At 41.4% G+C, this 16,698-nt stretch overlaps 1 protein-coding gene across 4 annotated transcripts in view; it reads left to right on the top strand.

Annotated features, from left to right (window-relative positions):
* The window catches only part of SORCS3 (sortilin related VPS10 domain containing receptor 3), a 307,083-nt gene that overhangs the window by 167,068 nt on the left and 123,317 nt on the right, over positions 1 to 16,698 (top strand). For all 4 annotated transcript variants that reach the window (XM_013174527.3, XM_067000505.1, XM_067000506.1 and 1 more), the window contains exon 4: positions 3,303 to 3,461. In XM_013174527.3, coding sequence (XP_013029981.2) covers positions 3,303 to 3,461 — 159 coding nt within the window. The remainder of the gene's footprint in view (positions 1 to 3,302; positions 3,462 to 16,698) is intronic.

The raw sequence follows: 16,698 nt of genomic DNA, 5'->3' as shown, positions 1-16,698 counted from the left end.
TGGAGTCCGTTCAGAACAGCTCTGTGTATGTCATCATTGTCCTCAGAGCTCCTGATTTAAACAGAGATGCACCATATGCCAGGCAGCTCTTTTCCTTTGAGTTCATGCCCTAAGGAGCTACCCAAAGTTCAGGCTGATTTTTGTTTTGTTTTGTCTAGTTCTTGTCATTCATTCCTTACTGAACTTTGGAGGCCAGACTATAGGCTCTAGAGGAAATCCCGTGTAGTATAAACCATCTCAAATATGTTTTCAAGGACTTCCCCTTCAAAGTAATCAGTCCTGCCACCCCATCTCCTGTCTGCTTAAACTAGAGAGGACAGCAACTGAAAATAATACTTTATATACATATAGGATTATTAATATATTAAAATACTTTTTGTGTGTGCATATATTCTACAGTGTAGCAAGGTGAAATGTAATTTCCTTTTTAATAAAGGCTGCCATTTAATTTAATATTATAGAAAATGATTAGATCTTAAAAAACTATAAATTACATTTGACAACTCTCTGGTGCTCCTTTGCTGTTCCTTATGGCAATTATAAATGGCAACACAGGGTGCTGGCAGCAATGCTCGTTCTGACTGGAGTTTGTTTATTGGCTCTTAACGAAAAGCGATTAATCTAAATCTCTTCTGGGGTGGATCCTTCACCCTGGTCCCATAATGAGAAGTGACAGTTTCAGGCCTTTGACAAATGTCCTATTATTTCCCCTTCCAAAAGTTGTCCCATCCCCCCGAGCTTTCAGCAGAAAAAAGACGAGCAATAATAAAGTAGAGCCCACTCTTCTTGCTTGCCAATACTTTTGCCAAACACAACAAAAGTGGGGACCAGTCCTAGCTGCATGAACATGGCCTTTTTTTTTCTTTCTTTCTTTTTTTCCTACTTTGAGCCTCCTGTTCTTCCTTTCTTTGTGTTGGATCAGCCTCCTTTCTTACTTTGTGTTGGATCAGCCTTGCCTGGAGAAATGAATGCTAACAGAGATGTTGGATGTGGGTTTTTTTTTTTCTCCATTTGGAAACACCGGAGGAGTCTTTTGCAGGGTTGGTATCAGCACCAGGTGAGGAGCGGTGGGTGACTGATGTGATTGCACTAACAACAAGATCCAACTGTAGTTAATCTATTCCAGCTTTCCATTTAATCTTTCAATAAGGTTGGCTGTTAATTTTCCTGTCTTGGTGGTTTTATTATTTAATCTTGCAACCACCATGATGCTTCCAGGGGAACTATTTGCCTGGCTTTGTGAACCATCTGGTGGAAACATCACCTTTCTATCTCCTCTGACCCATTTTTTGAACTGTCCACATACATGTTGCAGATCGTGTGTGGATGCTTTGCGTCTGTACTGTCAGGTACGTAGAGATCTTCCCTCGGTTAAGGAGCATAGTGACAGCTAACAGTGACCTTTTATCATACAGCATTAATAATTTTGTAACCTTTTGTGACAATAGGTGGAAAATCTTATCCCAAACTATCCTCTCTTTAAATGTAAGATCTCTCTGGAATAGCTTCTATACTTGGCAGTCTTATATCCTTCTTCTTTTCTGCAGATGCAAACAATTTTTACTAATGTTACCGTTCTGTCTGGCACAGGCAACGTGCTTTAGATGTACATGGGTATATTTGGGGGGACAAAATGCCCTTGAAGTCTAAGTCACCAGTGTCAGAAAAATATCTTAAAATACTGGAGAGATCTTTCTTCTCTGGAGCAAAATAAAATACATATTTTGTTTTGTGTAGGTAGAAGAAAAGTATCAAACTTCCTTCCAGGTGGTGGCCTTGAGGACCTGTTCTTAAGACTTATTCCCATGCAGTTGGTCTCCTGTGGGGATGGTTCCCGTTGCCCATGCTGTGCAGCAGAGCACAGTGCAGCACTTTTCAGGCTTTGCAGTGTAGTTTGCTGTGGGAACAGGTGAGGATTGTGCTGTGAGGCTGGTAAGGAGTCTTTGTGAGAGGTGTTGAAGGAGCTGTGAGCTCAGGCTGGATTCATAGAGGTGGCTTCTCCTTAGGAACAACATTCAACTCTAATTTTAAAGGCCCTTTTCATTTCTTAATGGAAAGGATCAGAAACAATTTGCATTATATTCACTTTCCCTTGTTAATGCAGTACTTAAGATTAAAAATGTGCTTTTTTTTTTTTTCTTGATCAGGGTCTAATATACCAAGGGTTTTACTATTCCTTTTAACTGATTTTCTGTAATTAAATAGCTGCTGTCAAAATTAATATTTCTCCCTATCATAATCTTGAGGTTGGAGCTCTGTGAAGCTGGATAAGAAAAGTTTACTTGGACATGCAAATGGGACAAAACTGCCTTGAATTGCAGTTAGCTGATCATTTCACAGCTAAAAAAGGCAGCTCCTGGATGTGTTCTGCTGTTGAAAGGCAGTTTCTATATTTGATTCAGCTAGTGTATCAATAACCTGCTGTGTTTAGCACAGCTCTAATTTATTTCCCACTGTTTGCCTTTATTTTATGGTGTTGGCATTTGCTTTAATGTGATGTCGTTTTCTCCAGATGTTAATAAGATGGTGTTAATGTTTCCACAACATTTTTCTTGATAACATTTACATAGAGCATGGCACCTGATAAAGTGGAATCAACCCATTCTAAAATATTGCTAATAATTTTCTAATTAAAATCAGAGGCACAAAAGCATTTTCGTCCCTGTACAAATTGAGGTCAAACACTTTCCTGTGCTTGGGGAAAATTATATGTTCGTTGAGTGAATGACTATCTCCTACTGTACAGATTGGGAGCATAATGTATGAGATCATGTAGCGGTGTTTGCACATACACATGTGGACTAATTTCAGGTGCCAGCAGCTGACCCAGGTAGGCATTCTGTTTCCAGTGAGCTGATGCTCTCATTCATAGCTCTGCAATCTGCTAGATGAGCTTGAAATCTCAGGAGTGCCCTGTTGTGTGCTTTTGGAGAGAGATTTCCATGCTTGTGGAAGGAGGTGATAAACTGGAAAACACGAGGAAAAGCCTGATGTGGCACTCTGAAGTTTCTCTGTCCAACCAAAATCAGCTTGAACATAACGTTTTTCATTACTGTTGGGCTTTCTGAATTTATTTGGACAAAAATAAAATGAAATTGCAGAATCACTGAATGAATCAGTAAACAGAAAAGAAACCAAATGCTAAAACTACAAACTACTTGGGAAATCTTTTGGGCTATTAATACTGTTGAACAATGTTCTGAATACGTCCAGCAGGAACCAGTGCTGTATGATCTCACTTTTAAATGAAGTTCAATTTTACTTTTCCATTAACGCTGTATTTTCTCTATTTTCATATTTAGATCATGCTTCTTAGTGATCCAGAGATTGAGAGCAGCATTCTCATCAGCTCTGATGAAGGGGCTACGTACCAGAAGTACCGTCTGAACTTCTATATCCAGAGTCTGCTCTTCCACCCCAAGCAGGAGGAGTGGATCTTGGCCTATAGTCTGGATCAAAAGGTGAGCAATTGATTTCTATATCAATGGTTCTTGAGCCAGGTGTTTAAAGGGATAGTGTCTAGAACCACGTGCTTCCAGAGATGGTGAAGAAATTACAGCGTGCTTTGCTGCTCTCACCTTGCAGTTTTAGGTGTGTTCAAAACCCATCTGGTGACAGAGCAAGCTGACTGGAGGGAGTGGACTTGTCAGCTGTGGACAGTGATTGTGATGGGTATGGAAATGTCAGTAGTGGTAGTGGTATGAAAAAAGAAAAGAATCTGACATTTGATATGATGTGGAGCTGCTCTAAAAAATCTGATTTGTAGGTCTTAGTGACAGCTGAGCTGTCTCTGAGCACTCTGAGACTGAGTCAGTTCATAACAGCTGGCTGCTGTGCATGAAGGGATGCTCGTTCTGCTTGCCAACTGAAGTTGGTTAATCTGGATATCAGTGATCAGCAGCAGATGGATTCTGCTGTGCAACTCCTTAAATTACTTCGCAGTGCTTTTGTTAGTGAAACAACTCTTAAGTCTGCAGCTTTGTCCTTAACAAGTCTGCTCTTATGTAGCACTCATCTGTCTTGAAAGACCCTGAACAATGCAGGTAGAGAATGACTTGTAAATCAGGCTATAGAGTGTGTGCTCCACCTCTGGAACAGTGGTCCCCACTTCAGCACAAAGCTAAGACATAGACTGGATTATCAAGTTACAAATTTTAGAAGCCTTAAAGCTTGTCAAGCTTTTCTCTTTCCTCTCTTCCATTTCTGTCATCTGTAGACAGTGGAAAGTAAAAATGTGCTGAAGATACACTTTAAGTTTTTTGCATTAATCTGTCAAGTGTGTGTGTGTTCCGGGTTGGACTTTCAATTCCTACAATTATTTGGGAGGTTTTTAAAAATAGGCGGTCTCACATCCCTGCTGTAGGACAGTACTCCAAAAATTTCATGCCTCTGGTATTTTACAGCATTTTGTATGAAAGGCTACCACAAATCTTTATACAAGTAGTTCTTGAGAGTACAATCAAATAATCTACTACTGCTGTACTTCCCAATGTAACCTTTCCATCCCCTTGTAAATAGAATGCTATGGCAGGCACCAGGTGGTTTGCTGCTGTGCTACTGATGATGCTTGAGTGACATTTGCAAGCACAAAGCTATTGTAAATAAACTCCTTTCATAGTATCAAATACTTACTGCAAGAAGGAGTTAGTCAAATGTCAAATAGTTTTGTGCATTCAGATGTTCATTGTAACAGGGATTTTGAAGGAAGCTAGGAAGACCAATCTATTTGTTTGATGTCATGGAATTGTTTGATGCCACTTTTAAACAGGAGATTAAAAAACTAAAAATGGTACTGGTGTTCGTACAAAGACAGCCCTGAAAGAAACAGACACCTGGTGAGGTACGCATGGATGTGAGAAGCCAGATAGGACATGCTGAGTTTGTGTTTGCAACGAGGTCCAGCTGTAGTGAATGTGAAGTGTCTGCTCATGAGTTGAAGTGCTATAGTTCTATTTCCAGTGCTTTGTGGCCTTTTTATGACATGTTAGCCAATGGAAAGAGAAATCAAATACAAAGCATGCACATCCACTAGCATGTGAGGTGTTAATTATGCTCCCCTGGTCCAGTACTGTGGTAATGGCTCAGGAGTGTTTTTGCTCCTGCTCCTCCAAACTAATGATATCTGCAGAGTGTAGCCCACCTCTGCTGTTCTCATCGGCTCAGAAGAGAGCCAAGAAAAATGAAATGCAAATTAGAAACTCCCTGAGGATGCTTGCCTTTTATCCCAGGAAATGAACATACTTATCTACAGTGTAAGAGCACAGAGGAGGCAAAGGTGGTCTGCTGCTTGTTGGTCAGATGGAAATGAAGCAATGGGAACTGCAGACTTTACATTTTTGTCTGCCTTTGTATTCAAGACCCACTCTTGATGCTTTTCCTCAGTGTTCAGAAAGATGATGCCAAGTGCTGTCTTGATGCTGATCTTTGAGAACAACCAAGGAGGCAGTGCTTTTCTCAGTTGAAGTGTTTGCTTAACATAACCCAGGTACAAGCCTGCATCTTGGCTTAGAAGGAACTGTCAAGGAATTGTTACCCTAATTCAGATCATGCAGCTTTATTGCAGTTACAGAGTTACGGTTGATATTGGGATACGGACAGCGCTGTTAGAGTGCAAAGGCAGTTCTATAGATTGTGGTAGTGGTTACCGTGTGAAGGCTCCAGACTGAAGTCATCTGAGAGGCCACTGTTAAACATTCCAGTCTGTCTGGAAACGAGTACTGCCACAGGTGAGTGGGAACTGGAGGTCAGCCATGACCTGCTAGTTGGGGGTTAGACCAATGACAAGAAGAAAGTGACTTTTAGGTTAAAAATTCTAAATCTTTAAGTAGCTTTGTCAAGGTCTTGTGCATCTCCATACGGTGGTTGTGGCTGTGCTGCTCTCTTGATCTTTGGAAGCCAAATCTGCATCTCACACCTTCCCACACTGCTGTGCCATGCCCTCTCTCTTAGCTATGATAACGGGGTCTTGCCAGTGGCAACAATCACTTCATCTCTCTGCTTCTGAGCAGAAGAAAGATATTGGGAGCTCCTAAAATATGTGGCCAGAGCGGCTGCAGTAGTGCTCTGAAGTTGCAAGAAGGATACCCAAAGAGTTCATGCTGTTGTCAGGGGCTCATTCTCTAATTGCAGCCTGGTTCTTCTTATCCTTCACTGTCGTTTGCTTTTGTGCCCATTTTCCTGTGAGGCAGCATGAGGTTGTCTGGCACAGACTAGGTGGTGCTGGGTCAAAAAGTGCTTGCTTTCTTACTTTGTGTATCCAGACCGTGGGGGTTCACCTGCACCGAAACACATCTCTTACTTCCGGGGGCAACCTGTTGCTGGGAACAGTACAGGTACCTTTTGATTTAAGTGCATGCAAGGTCAGTAAAATATAAAGTTTATCATTAGCCTGGAACCTGCTGCTAATACTCAACTACAAATAGTGTGACCACGAAGGTGCTGGTGAAAGTCAGTGGACAGCAGGAGACCATAATCCTCCACCTCTCTAAGCTTTAAAAGTATGTGTGACCTTTAAGGTCTGTTTGTAGTGTTTATTTTGGAGACAGATTTAAACATGGAAATAAATCTGAAAACAAATCAAATGCATACAATTTGACTCCCAACAGTAGGAACAAGGGAAGATCTAATCCGTCCTCTCATGAATGTGTAAACAAACTTGTAAATTTCATTTCACTTTGCAGATTAAAAATAGGTTTCAGATTAATATTTATGTTATTTTTATTTCAGTTTAAAATAATATGGTGTTGTAAGCAAGCAATGGTCAACTTGGAAATTCAATAGAATGAATCTGAAAATACATTTCCCCTAGTATGCTGTTACATACAATATTAATGAAAAATCAACAGCTAGCACCCTACTAAAAATCTATGGGTTGCTGCCTAGATTAGAAGGTTTTAAAATTGTTCTGTATATAAAAATAGAAAACAATATTAATGCTTTTGTGTGAAATAAAATTATTCAATATTTTGGACCTTTCTGCTAGAAAATTTTCTTAATGTGTTCTCACCTACAGTTCCACTGCAGTAATTCAAACCTCTTTTTTAATCAGTTTTATGTTCTAAGCAGACCTTCCTATTTCTAGTGAACTTTTATACATTGGACGACAATATTAGGCTATTCTTCTAGTTGATTAAAAAAAACAACAACAAACACATTAAAAAAACAAACAAACCTACATCTTGAATTCAGTCCTCTAGTAGACTTACTTGTCCCTTCCAAATCAGGGTTTTCTGCCAGTGTAGGTGTATTCATTGTGAATAAGTGGGATAATAGAGAACTTTGAGACCCTTGTGGAGCCACAATCAATACATGTCCCCTGCAGTTTGACCATGGCCAAGCCATAACAGTTTCTAGGATGTGCTGTCATGTTGTTGTTGTTTGTTTGTTTTTTAACCCACCAAACAGTTTCTTCCTACAGTCTTTTTAACTTGCTTAGGAGAATGCCCTGGAACCTCAGAACACGTGTATGTGTCTGTGATTTATAAGGCTTTTCTTCCCTTTCCTGAGCAAGTGATGCCTGTCTGTGTTCATATTCTAGTTGTGAATTTTCCCAGCAAGTCACTGTTATGCCACTATTATGTGTGATTTTGATCATAAGTTTATGCTTGCAACTTCTCCTGCTGGTGCTCTCTTTTACTCTCAGCCTTGATGTTCAGGCACAGCAGATGCTCTGCAGATTGACTTATTGATCTTTTTACCTTTTCTTCTGTAATGTTCTTGCAAATGATCCTGCTCCCTTAGCTTATTCATTACACAGATCTGTTTTTTTTTTTTTTTTTACCTATGCTTGGACTTCTGCTGCCAGTCTCACATGAACCTGGTTTAAAAGTCAAGCCAGGACTTACAGAAATCTTATGTCCAAAAATGAATTTCCTCTTCTTTAAGAGGTGGAGTGCCATACCGATCTTGGGTATCTTCCCAAAGCTTTGTGTGCTTCTGCTTTATTGATACAGTAGTGCAACCTGATGTGCGCATGGGTCGGTTCTGTTAATGGCAGCCTGTGGCCCTTGGCAGAAAGTGGGCGCTGTGTAAACATTATGGTCAGTTTTTCTGTGAGTCAGGCTTGGTCTCACAAGTAGTGCCTGTGTTGGCATTTATATATATATATATACACCAATACAAAGGGAAAATGGGATTTCATCCTCAAATTTTCATGTTTTTGCAGAAAAGTATGTAGGTAGTCATTCGAAATGATCCTTGTATCAAAGTGTGATGGGAAGGAGGGTGAGTGGAAAAAGGTTGCTAATCACTTTTGGAAGGCATTGGACACTGCTTTATGGATTGGTGTGGAAGCTCAGGGTCCATCAGTCTAGACGTGAGCTATAGTTTTCATTGCTAATGTTCAGAGTGGCTGAGGATGTAGATTTTGAAGTGGCCCCATTTGGTCGTGAATCCAGTCACTCCTTTACCTAGCTTTTTAAGAACTTGGAACACCCAGGTTGTCTTTCTGAATCATCTCCTGATGAAAAGCAGTCATGCTAATATTTCTAATCCTAGTATTTCAAGTGCTTCCTAATTTGTCTCACCTATTCAAGGAACCAATTATTTCTCAATAGCCTCAACTTTTCTACCTCACATACCCTTTTGGGGAATGAATCAATCTGGAGGTGGAAATGGAGGGGAGTTTCCAGCTTCGTGGAACTTAATTCAGAATGACTTTGAATCTTCTTTCACAGCAGCATGCACAGCCCTCTTGCATGAATATTTATTTAAAAGAATTAAAAAAATGAGAACAGGCTAGAGAATTAGGAGAGAGATTTAGAGCATTTCAAATCACTATTGTTAAGAGAAGAAATCTATGCAAAGTGATGCACTTCTCCCTGTCTTTTACAGACCAAAAGGTGATTGGGAAGAGGTGGGAGACTGAATAGTTCAATATCATACCTTCTAAAATTCCTCAGCTACACCATTATGAATTTGGGAGAACTGGATAAACAAGGAGTTTGGCAAGCAATGACTTCTCTCTCCATAGTGCTTAGTCTTCAGGAGGAAGTGAACAAAAGGGAGGGGGTGTCTTAATATCACTTTGAACGAAGTGATAAAATGTGCAAGATAACACAGGCTGTATCACCAAATTGCATCTGGTACACAGTATCAGGTCTGGCTGGGGAAATGTCCTCAGTGTTGGAGATGTAGCGAGTTATGATCTAAAAAATTAACTGTGATACATGTCAGGGCCCTGACTATCTCGATTAGACACTGCTGAATTTATCACAGGGAGTCCCAGAGAGCTCTGCAGCTACGTGGGAAAGTTTTAATTGCCCAGACACAGAGAGCTAGAGCCACAAGGGCAGTGCCTCCCTGCTGCCAGGTGAAATTCACTCCTGGAGTTTGAGCCCAGGCTCCCAGTACAGCACAGGGCAGTAAGGCAATGTGTGTGTGTTTTGTTTTTTTCCAGTGTCCAGCTGGGTAGGGAGCTGCCAGAGAAATCCAGTGGGACATGCTGAGAGGAAGGCAAACCTGGATTCATGTTCTTCCTGAAATTTAGACGACTTCTTCCAGGCAGTCATCCATCTTGCCCTGGAATTCTTTGTGGGAAGCCATTTTGTGGAGTCATATGAAGAAATTAAGTCAAAATTTATACACACAGAGAGTAAGACAATTTATCTCCTCTTTCCCCGTCACAGTAGGTCAGTGAGCTGGGACACTGAGAGGCCTCAGTCCTTCTGAAGGACACCCTTGGTCCCTGTGTCTCAGGGGGTGCCAGTGCTGCAGGGTTTCGAGCTTCACTCCCCCTCCACCTGCTCTGCTCAGCTTCACTAGCACAGGGTCTTGGGAGTTGTATTCTCCTTTATTTCTAGCAAGTGCTCCAACCCCTGGTCTTCATTATTTATTTATTTATTTATTTATTTATTTTAATTTTTTTCTTTGCCTCACAAAAATTTAGGTGCGTAGGGACTTCAGGGTAGTGTTCAGGTGAGAATATTGCACTTGAAGTTGGAGATCCTAATGCTGGACTGTATGTTTCTGTGATAATGGTTTCACGATGCGGCTGTGCTGAGATTAAGCTGTGTGTGCTGCTGCATGTCCGAACTCAGATGCGACTCTAGCTCAGGCCTTCAGGTTTTCTTTCCTCAGGAACTGAGGTGTGGAGATGATGAGAAAAGGTGGGCTGGTGACTGCCCCACATGGCATTTTGATATAAATCAGCAGGCACTGACAACTGTCACCTGGTCCTCAGCAGCAATCCTGGTCCTGAAATTTAGATGTAAGTGTAATTGTCAGGGTGTGAACAACCTCTCCTTTTATCAGCGGTGACTCAAGACTGAACCTCTTGGGTAAAACTCAGCTTTTCTTAGCAAGATGTGAACATTATATTTAACAAGGTAAAAAAGCTCTTTCTGCTCCCGCATGAACCCTTGGCAGAATCACCATTTCACTGTGTGAGGTGAGAGAGCACGCCGGTGCTAATTTCTCAGCTTGGCTCATTGACATCTGAAGAGCACAACGGCTGTGGTTCCAGTGCTATGACTGCAATACTCAGCGCTCCAATTTATTTTGTGCCCATCACATTGGCATTTGAGCACCCTGTGGCATGAAGCTGGAGACACACCTACTGCATTCTTCTTTTCACCCAGAGGAGAAAGAATTGAGGAAGCTGCCATAATCACAATTACTTCTACAGGGCTATCATACTGAGGAATGAAATAATGTATGTTGCTGTGCCGTAGAGGAACACTTAGTGTTTCATGTTTAACACAAGTCTCGTTACAGTAACTGCTCTTAGAAATTCCTACCACACTGACTGATCCGTTGTATTACACATTCATAGTAAAGCAATCCCTGCCCCAGAGAGCTTGCAATTAAACGTAAAGCTGACAGACAAAGCATTGTCCCCAGAGAGTCGATAGTGTATTCAGGCACAGGTCATTAAAGTGTTTCATTGCCTAACTACCACCAAGGGCTATAACAAAGTCAGAAACTGAATCCAGATTGAGTCCTGTTCCCATGACTTAACCACAAATACGCCTTTCATCTCTCTGCCTTTTGAATGCTCTTCTGAGAACATCAGGTTCTACAAACACATCATGTGTCCTTTGCTGGACAAGCCACCTGCCAGAAGCTCTCCCAGGCAGGCAGAACTCAATCAAACAGATAAACTGAAATGTTAGTGAAGGTGGATTTTTTTAAAATTTTTTTTAGGCACTAAACCCTTGAGATTGGGAATATTTAAAGGCAATTTATGGAAGTTTCTTCTTCAATATGGTAATGAACTGAAGAATCGAAATCACTTAACTTCATTTACAAATCATGAATATGTATCAGTGCCTTTAAATGAAAGGACGACTAAAACAGATATAGTGTTTGTTCAATTCATTAGAAGGAAGACAATTTATCAGGAGTTTTTTTTTTCCACTCTTAAACTAAAGCTATATGCAAATATAGGGAAATCAAGACCTTGTGCTAATTCTACTGCATGATGAATATTTTTATAATCCTAATTAGAACCAGTCATTTAGTTCAGCAATTTTCCCCAATCTAGCCAATTTGAAATTAAAATAGATGCCTTGATTACAAAACTCATTAGCAAAGAAGCACCCTTTTTGCTAACCAGTTCATTTGGAATGCACAAACTGAATGAAGTGAGGAGCACTTGTGTTGTCAATTGCCATAAGTGAAGTGAGCCTTAATTGTTAGCATTGTGAAGTATTTGTATTGCTGCATGTTTCATTGCAGTATAATATATCATTCATTAAATGTAACAAAAGCAGTTTTTAAATGATTTAATTAAGTGTTGTTGGTGCACCAGGTAATTTTTATGAAGTCAAATGTCACTATTGTTTGTGTTTGAAGTATTGATGGGCATTACTGTTGGAAAGAAGACTTATGACTCTGCATTTATCATTCTGATTATGGTAAGCCTGGCAGTTTTAATAGGAGATGAGAAATTAAATTATGCAGCATTGGCTCCACTTCAGAAATGCCCAATGAATTTTGTCCTAGCAAAATAGTGAACTTTGGGCTTGTGATGATTTGAGGTGGCAAAAAGAAAGTAACTGCTTCTGAAACTTGATTTAGCTAGAACAGACTTTCCTATTGCTTTTTATTTATGTTATAGATACTTCATGAACAGGTTTTACTTTGAGGAGGAAAATATAGAGATAAATGGAGTGAGACACATTCAATGCTTAAATGTACTCTGCTGCTGAAGAAACCTGGTTTATTGTATAAGAGAGCAAAGATCCAGTGTTTTATTCCTGGGCCATGCTAAATCATGGCTGTATATTGATTTTTATCTGGAGCCTAAGTGTGGCAAAGGGTGGTTATAAATATAGAAAATAGAAATAAATATGAGGTAATGGAGAAGGTAGAAGAATAAGAACACTGGAGGACATTATTTATTTTTACCTCACTGCAGAGATCTGTAATGTAGCAATGTACACCTGAATTGGATGACTAGGCTGCAATAGTAGTTGGTGGTCTACTGGATGATGTTGATTGACTTCTGGGACTAAATGTAGGTAACTATTGTAGAATGAGGTACCTTGGGCTAAAGTGGACTTACTAGGGTTCAACTGACTGTCAAAGAAGTTACTCACATTGCTGAGATGTAAATATTTGCCTTATAGATACCTGAGATTAAGGGCTGTGAGACCAACCCTGATGACTGGGTTTGTGGAAAATGGGTTACATGGGGATATGCTTCCAATGTGATCAAAGCAACAAGAAGTATTAAGTTTCCCTGTTCCTGTTGTCACACCTATGGCCTACATTGATCTGCTGCCCTGGAGGAGGGAGCAAAGTAAAGATGGAATTCCAAGTCTTTTGTTGTTCTATGTTGTGATTCATTTATGTAGACGTGAGTTACCTACTAGGCTGCTTCAGTGGAGTGAGATGAATCCAGGAGGGTTTCCCTGACCTTTCTTTTCACCTTTTCTTTCTTTTTTTTTTTTTCTTCCTTTTTCTTTGCCTTCCGCATCGCATTTCAAAACTCTTTCTCGGTTTTTTCCTGGTCTGATGGCACCATGAGGTCTCCTCTGTAACCTGTTGAGCAGAATTACGGATGATATTAATTTCATCTGCAGAAAAAAGCACAATTCGGCTGTTGACTCCACTCAAATGTCTGCTGATGTTGACCATGGAAAGCTTCGGTCTAGTGTCATTTTCCATCACTGAATTGATTCAATGTGGTGCTTGATTTTAGAAATGTCATTGACTTTTCCAGGCCAAGGAACAACAGGATTAATTTTACCAAAAATACTACAGATGAAGTAGTAGAAAGGAGCTTGTGACAATGAACGTAGACTTGCATGAATTGTCATCAGAAGTTCACTTTGAATAGCACTACCTATAAAATACAGAATTTAGTAGGTAAAAAAAGGTAACCCTGACCTCAGAGCAGCAGCAAAATGCTTTGGCCTGAACCTACCTTTAAGATTTTGCGTAAGTGCTTTTCTGGATTAAGGCCAGAAAGTGTGAGGACCTTTCCAAATTAGGGTGTAAAGTGGTTATACAGACAGGCTTTCACTATTACAAAGAGCCTGGAAAGACATACGAGTAATGTGGGCATAAGGGCTTTCAGTGCAGGGATTTTAAGTAGTTTCACTGTCTTGGATTTTGCTATTATCTCATGTTTCTGTAACAGTTTAGGACATTAAAGCCATAGCCTGGGGGTAGATGTGTCTGCCAGCGACTGAACGTATGACCGTAGGCATGTAGAATTGAATACAGAGGGACGCCGTCTAATTCCCTCCGACCAAGAGTGCTTTCTGCAAGGTGGCAGTTGAAAAGCTGTTATCTTTTGTTAACCATGAAGGGTCGCGTGTTACCCAGTAGGATCAAGGACCCAGCAGCTCCCATCACCATTAGTGATTCAGATGGCTGAGAACTGTTGGAAATCCGCCCAACAGGGACTGTTCTTTTTGTCCGGGTAATGGGGGTGTTAATTAGTATTTGCACATTGCACTGACAATGCAAGACCTCCCTGTTTGGAAGCGTCGCACATGAAGATGGCAGCGGGCCACTTAGCAAGATAGTAACTTTCATCTTTAATGTCATCGGAGATGGGTGGCTGGGATGGGATGGACCAGTGCCCTTGAGGGAGCCAGCTGGATGGATGATGCTGAGGGGAGAAGGTGCTGTCCTTGCCCACCACGCCTGCACCCACACATGCCTGTTTGCTACATTGCCGGGGACCAAGAGCTGGGGCAGTCTTTTAGGGTGTATTTCTGCATGCCAGAGCAGGAACTTGCAGCCAGGAGTGGGAATAGCAGGCTGCCCCTTGCTCTCTCTTCTGTCTCTAACAGGGAGGTGTTCCAGATTCCTGGTAGCAAAAGCTGAACCCTTAGCATGTTTGCATAACCTGGAAACCATGTTAGTACTTGGGAAAAGGGCTGGGTGAACTGTGCAGGGATGGGAACCTGTAGTAGGTGTGCAGTCCTGAGCCCGGTGCAGAGCCTTGGCTGTAGCTGGCAGTGCTGAGGACCAAAGTCCTTGCCACTGTATTACCTCTAGCTGCTACCATACCTGTGCTTTCAGTTGCAATGGATTTGGCCATCAGATCTTACAAGCTGGCCTTAGACCACACAGAGGTCTCTGCTTATTTCATTTGAGGGTCTGTTGATACGAAGGTAGTTTCTTCCTAGTGCTTTTCTGCTGGGCATGGCACATGCATTTAACACAACACTCTCACTGTATTTTATCCATACCAGTATCTTCTCCAGCTCTTTTTTATACAGCTGAGAGGTGCATATCTGAGAGCCAGCAAAAGAGAAACTCCAGAAAAGGTTCGCAGGCAGCCGATGTTTCCTCTCCACCACTGTACTGTGAAGCACAACTGGATTTAGTAGACCCCAGGATGCCCTGGTGACTGTTGTGCCATGCAGTCCTTAGTAGCTCCCTTCAGGCCATGACCAGGAGGAATCATCTGGTTTACACAGGTGTTAGTGCCATCCTGTCCTGGTCATGTTACCTACCACTGTCAGGAGAGAAGTATTTAAATGGCTCAGAACTCACAGCTTTATCGTTGCCAATACACAGGCAGAGGGGACAAGGCAGTAAGAGAGGCTGGAGAGAAACAGGCACAGAAAGTCGAAGTGAGTTGTGCAAGGTTAGCCACTAACCAGTGGCAGAGCTGCAAAGTTATCCAGACCTCTGAACTCATATTCAGTTTTCCCTTCCACGGCCCTTCATGGTCCTGCAGAAATGTTACAGGAGTTCCTCTTCTTGCAACCTCATTTCTCCCCAGGCTTCAGACTGTGGCAGGATTTCCAGACAGCTGGGGTAAGAGCTCAGTGTGGGAATTTCATGCTGGCAGATGCTGTAATTGCAAATGGACCACAGGGCAGCAAGGGCACTTTGTTTATGTTGTAGCACAGCAGTATACTCAAAAGCTCACACGTTCTGTTTCAAATAATGTAGTAGCTATTGTGTGAAGCAGATTTCTGCAATACTGGAAGGTGGTACGTGGCCCTAGTTTTGTTTCAGATTGCCCTTTGCAAATAGGTTTCTCTGTTTCTCCTCTCTCTTTTGTGAATCACTCCAAACCGTCCCTGCCTCCAGTGCTTGTTTCAGCAGGTAAATGGACCATGTCCTGATCTAATAGCACACCTGAGCTGGTTTACAAAAGACGTGTGCAGCCACATATGTAGCAGCTGAAATTGAATGTGGGTCCACCAATTTTATCAGGGAAATGCTGATTTACATCACTGGAGGATTTGGCCTGAAAACTTTTATGGTATTCTGCTCACTCGAGAAAACAAGATAAATGTAGTTTACTCCTTCCAGTGTACAGTATTTTTTCCCCTAAAACTGCCTGCTGAGAGATACAGAGTCCCTGGTGGGCTCATCCGCCTGTGTGTAAGCTATTGCTTATGCAAAGGTGACTGTTTGTTTCCATTGCTCAAGCTTGATATATGAAAATTCACCTCTGCTGTGGTTTTTTTTTTTTTTTCCCCTCTCCTTCTGATAGGATCTGCATGTAACCAATGTTATTCTAGAGAATAAACTTGCTGGAGGCACAGCTTGAAGCCTTTTGACCCTCAGTAGGCAGGGATGTTTCTAAAGCTCAATGGTAACGTAGTGTGGGTTTCAGCTTTTCATGCTCATTGCCTTAGTGGTTAAAAAGGAGGCCAATGCCTGGATTTTCTGGTCTAACACCTCAGGAATACCAATCCCAGGGTCCTAAATAATGAATTAGTCTTTTCAAAGTCATGAATTTGGTGGAAAAAAAAGACTGAAAAGGTGTTTGAGTAATTTCAGTTGTTCTTTTATATTTCTCCTGATGCTTCTGTGACTGAGGACAGGCTGGGAATTGTGTTTTTCAAAAGCCTCCTCACTAGAGCTCTGTCTTTAAAGAAAACACAACAAAAGCAAGCAAACAAAAAAAGGCCAAGATTTTCATAATCTGATTCCAGCACTGTTCTGCTGTGGCCCATTTACCCTTCCAAGAGAGATCTTTATTCATCATTGCAAATGCTGTCTGTCTTCAGTTGCATTTGGTCTGTATTTGAACCTGGCCTTCCATGCAGGTTGTCTGGGACAAGACTGGAGGGCTGGTGTGCATGCGGTAGAAGCCCCACAACAGTTGTGTGGCCGTTACAAAATGTTCTTCCAGTATAATAAAATTCTGTGGGTTTGTGTTCAATTGATTTTTATAGGACCGTGGGTGGCTATAAAATGAAAGTTAGGGCATGATGCAGTAATATTTTGGTACTTCCGAAGTGCTGTAGGTAAGATAAAAGGAGGAGCTGAGGGACC

This window comes from Anser cygnoides, chromosome 7 (genome assembly GCF_040182565.1).
Source record: "Anser cygnoides isolate HZ-2024a breed goose chromosome 7, Taihu_goose_T2T_genome, whole genome shotgun sequence".
NCBI lineage: Eukaryota > Metazoa > Chordata > Aves > Anseriformes > Anatidae > Anser > Anser cygnoides.
The sequence above is the reverse complement of the archived record's forward strand: the minus strand, read 5'-3'. Positions and strand labels throughout refer to the sequence as shown.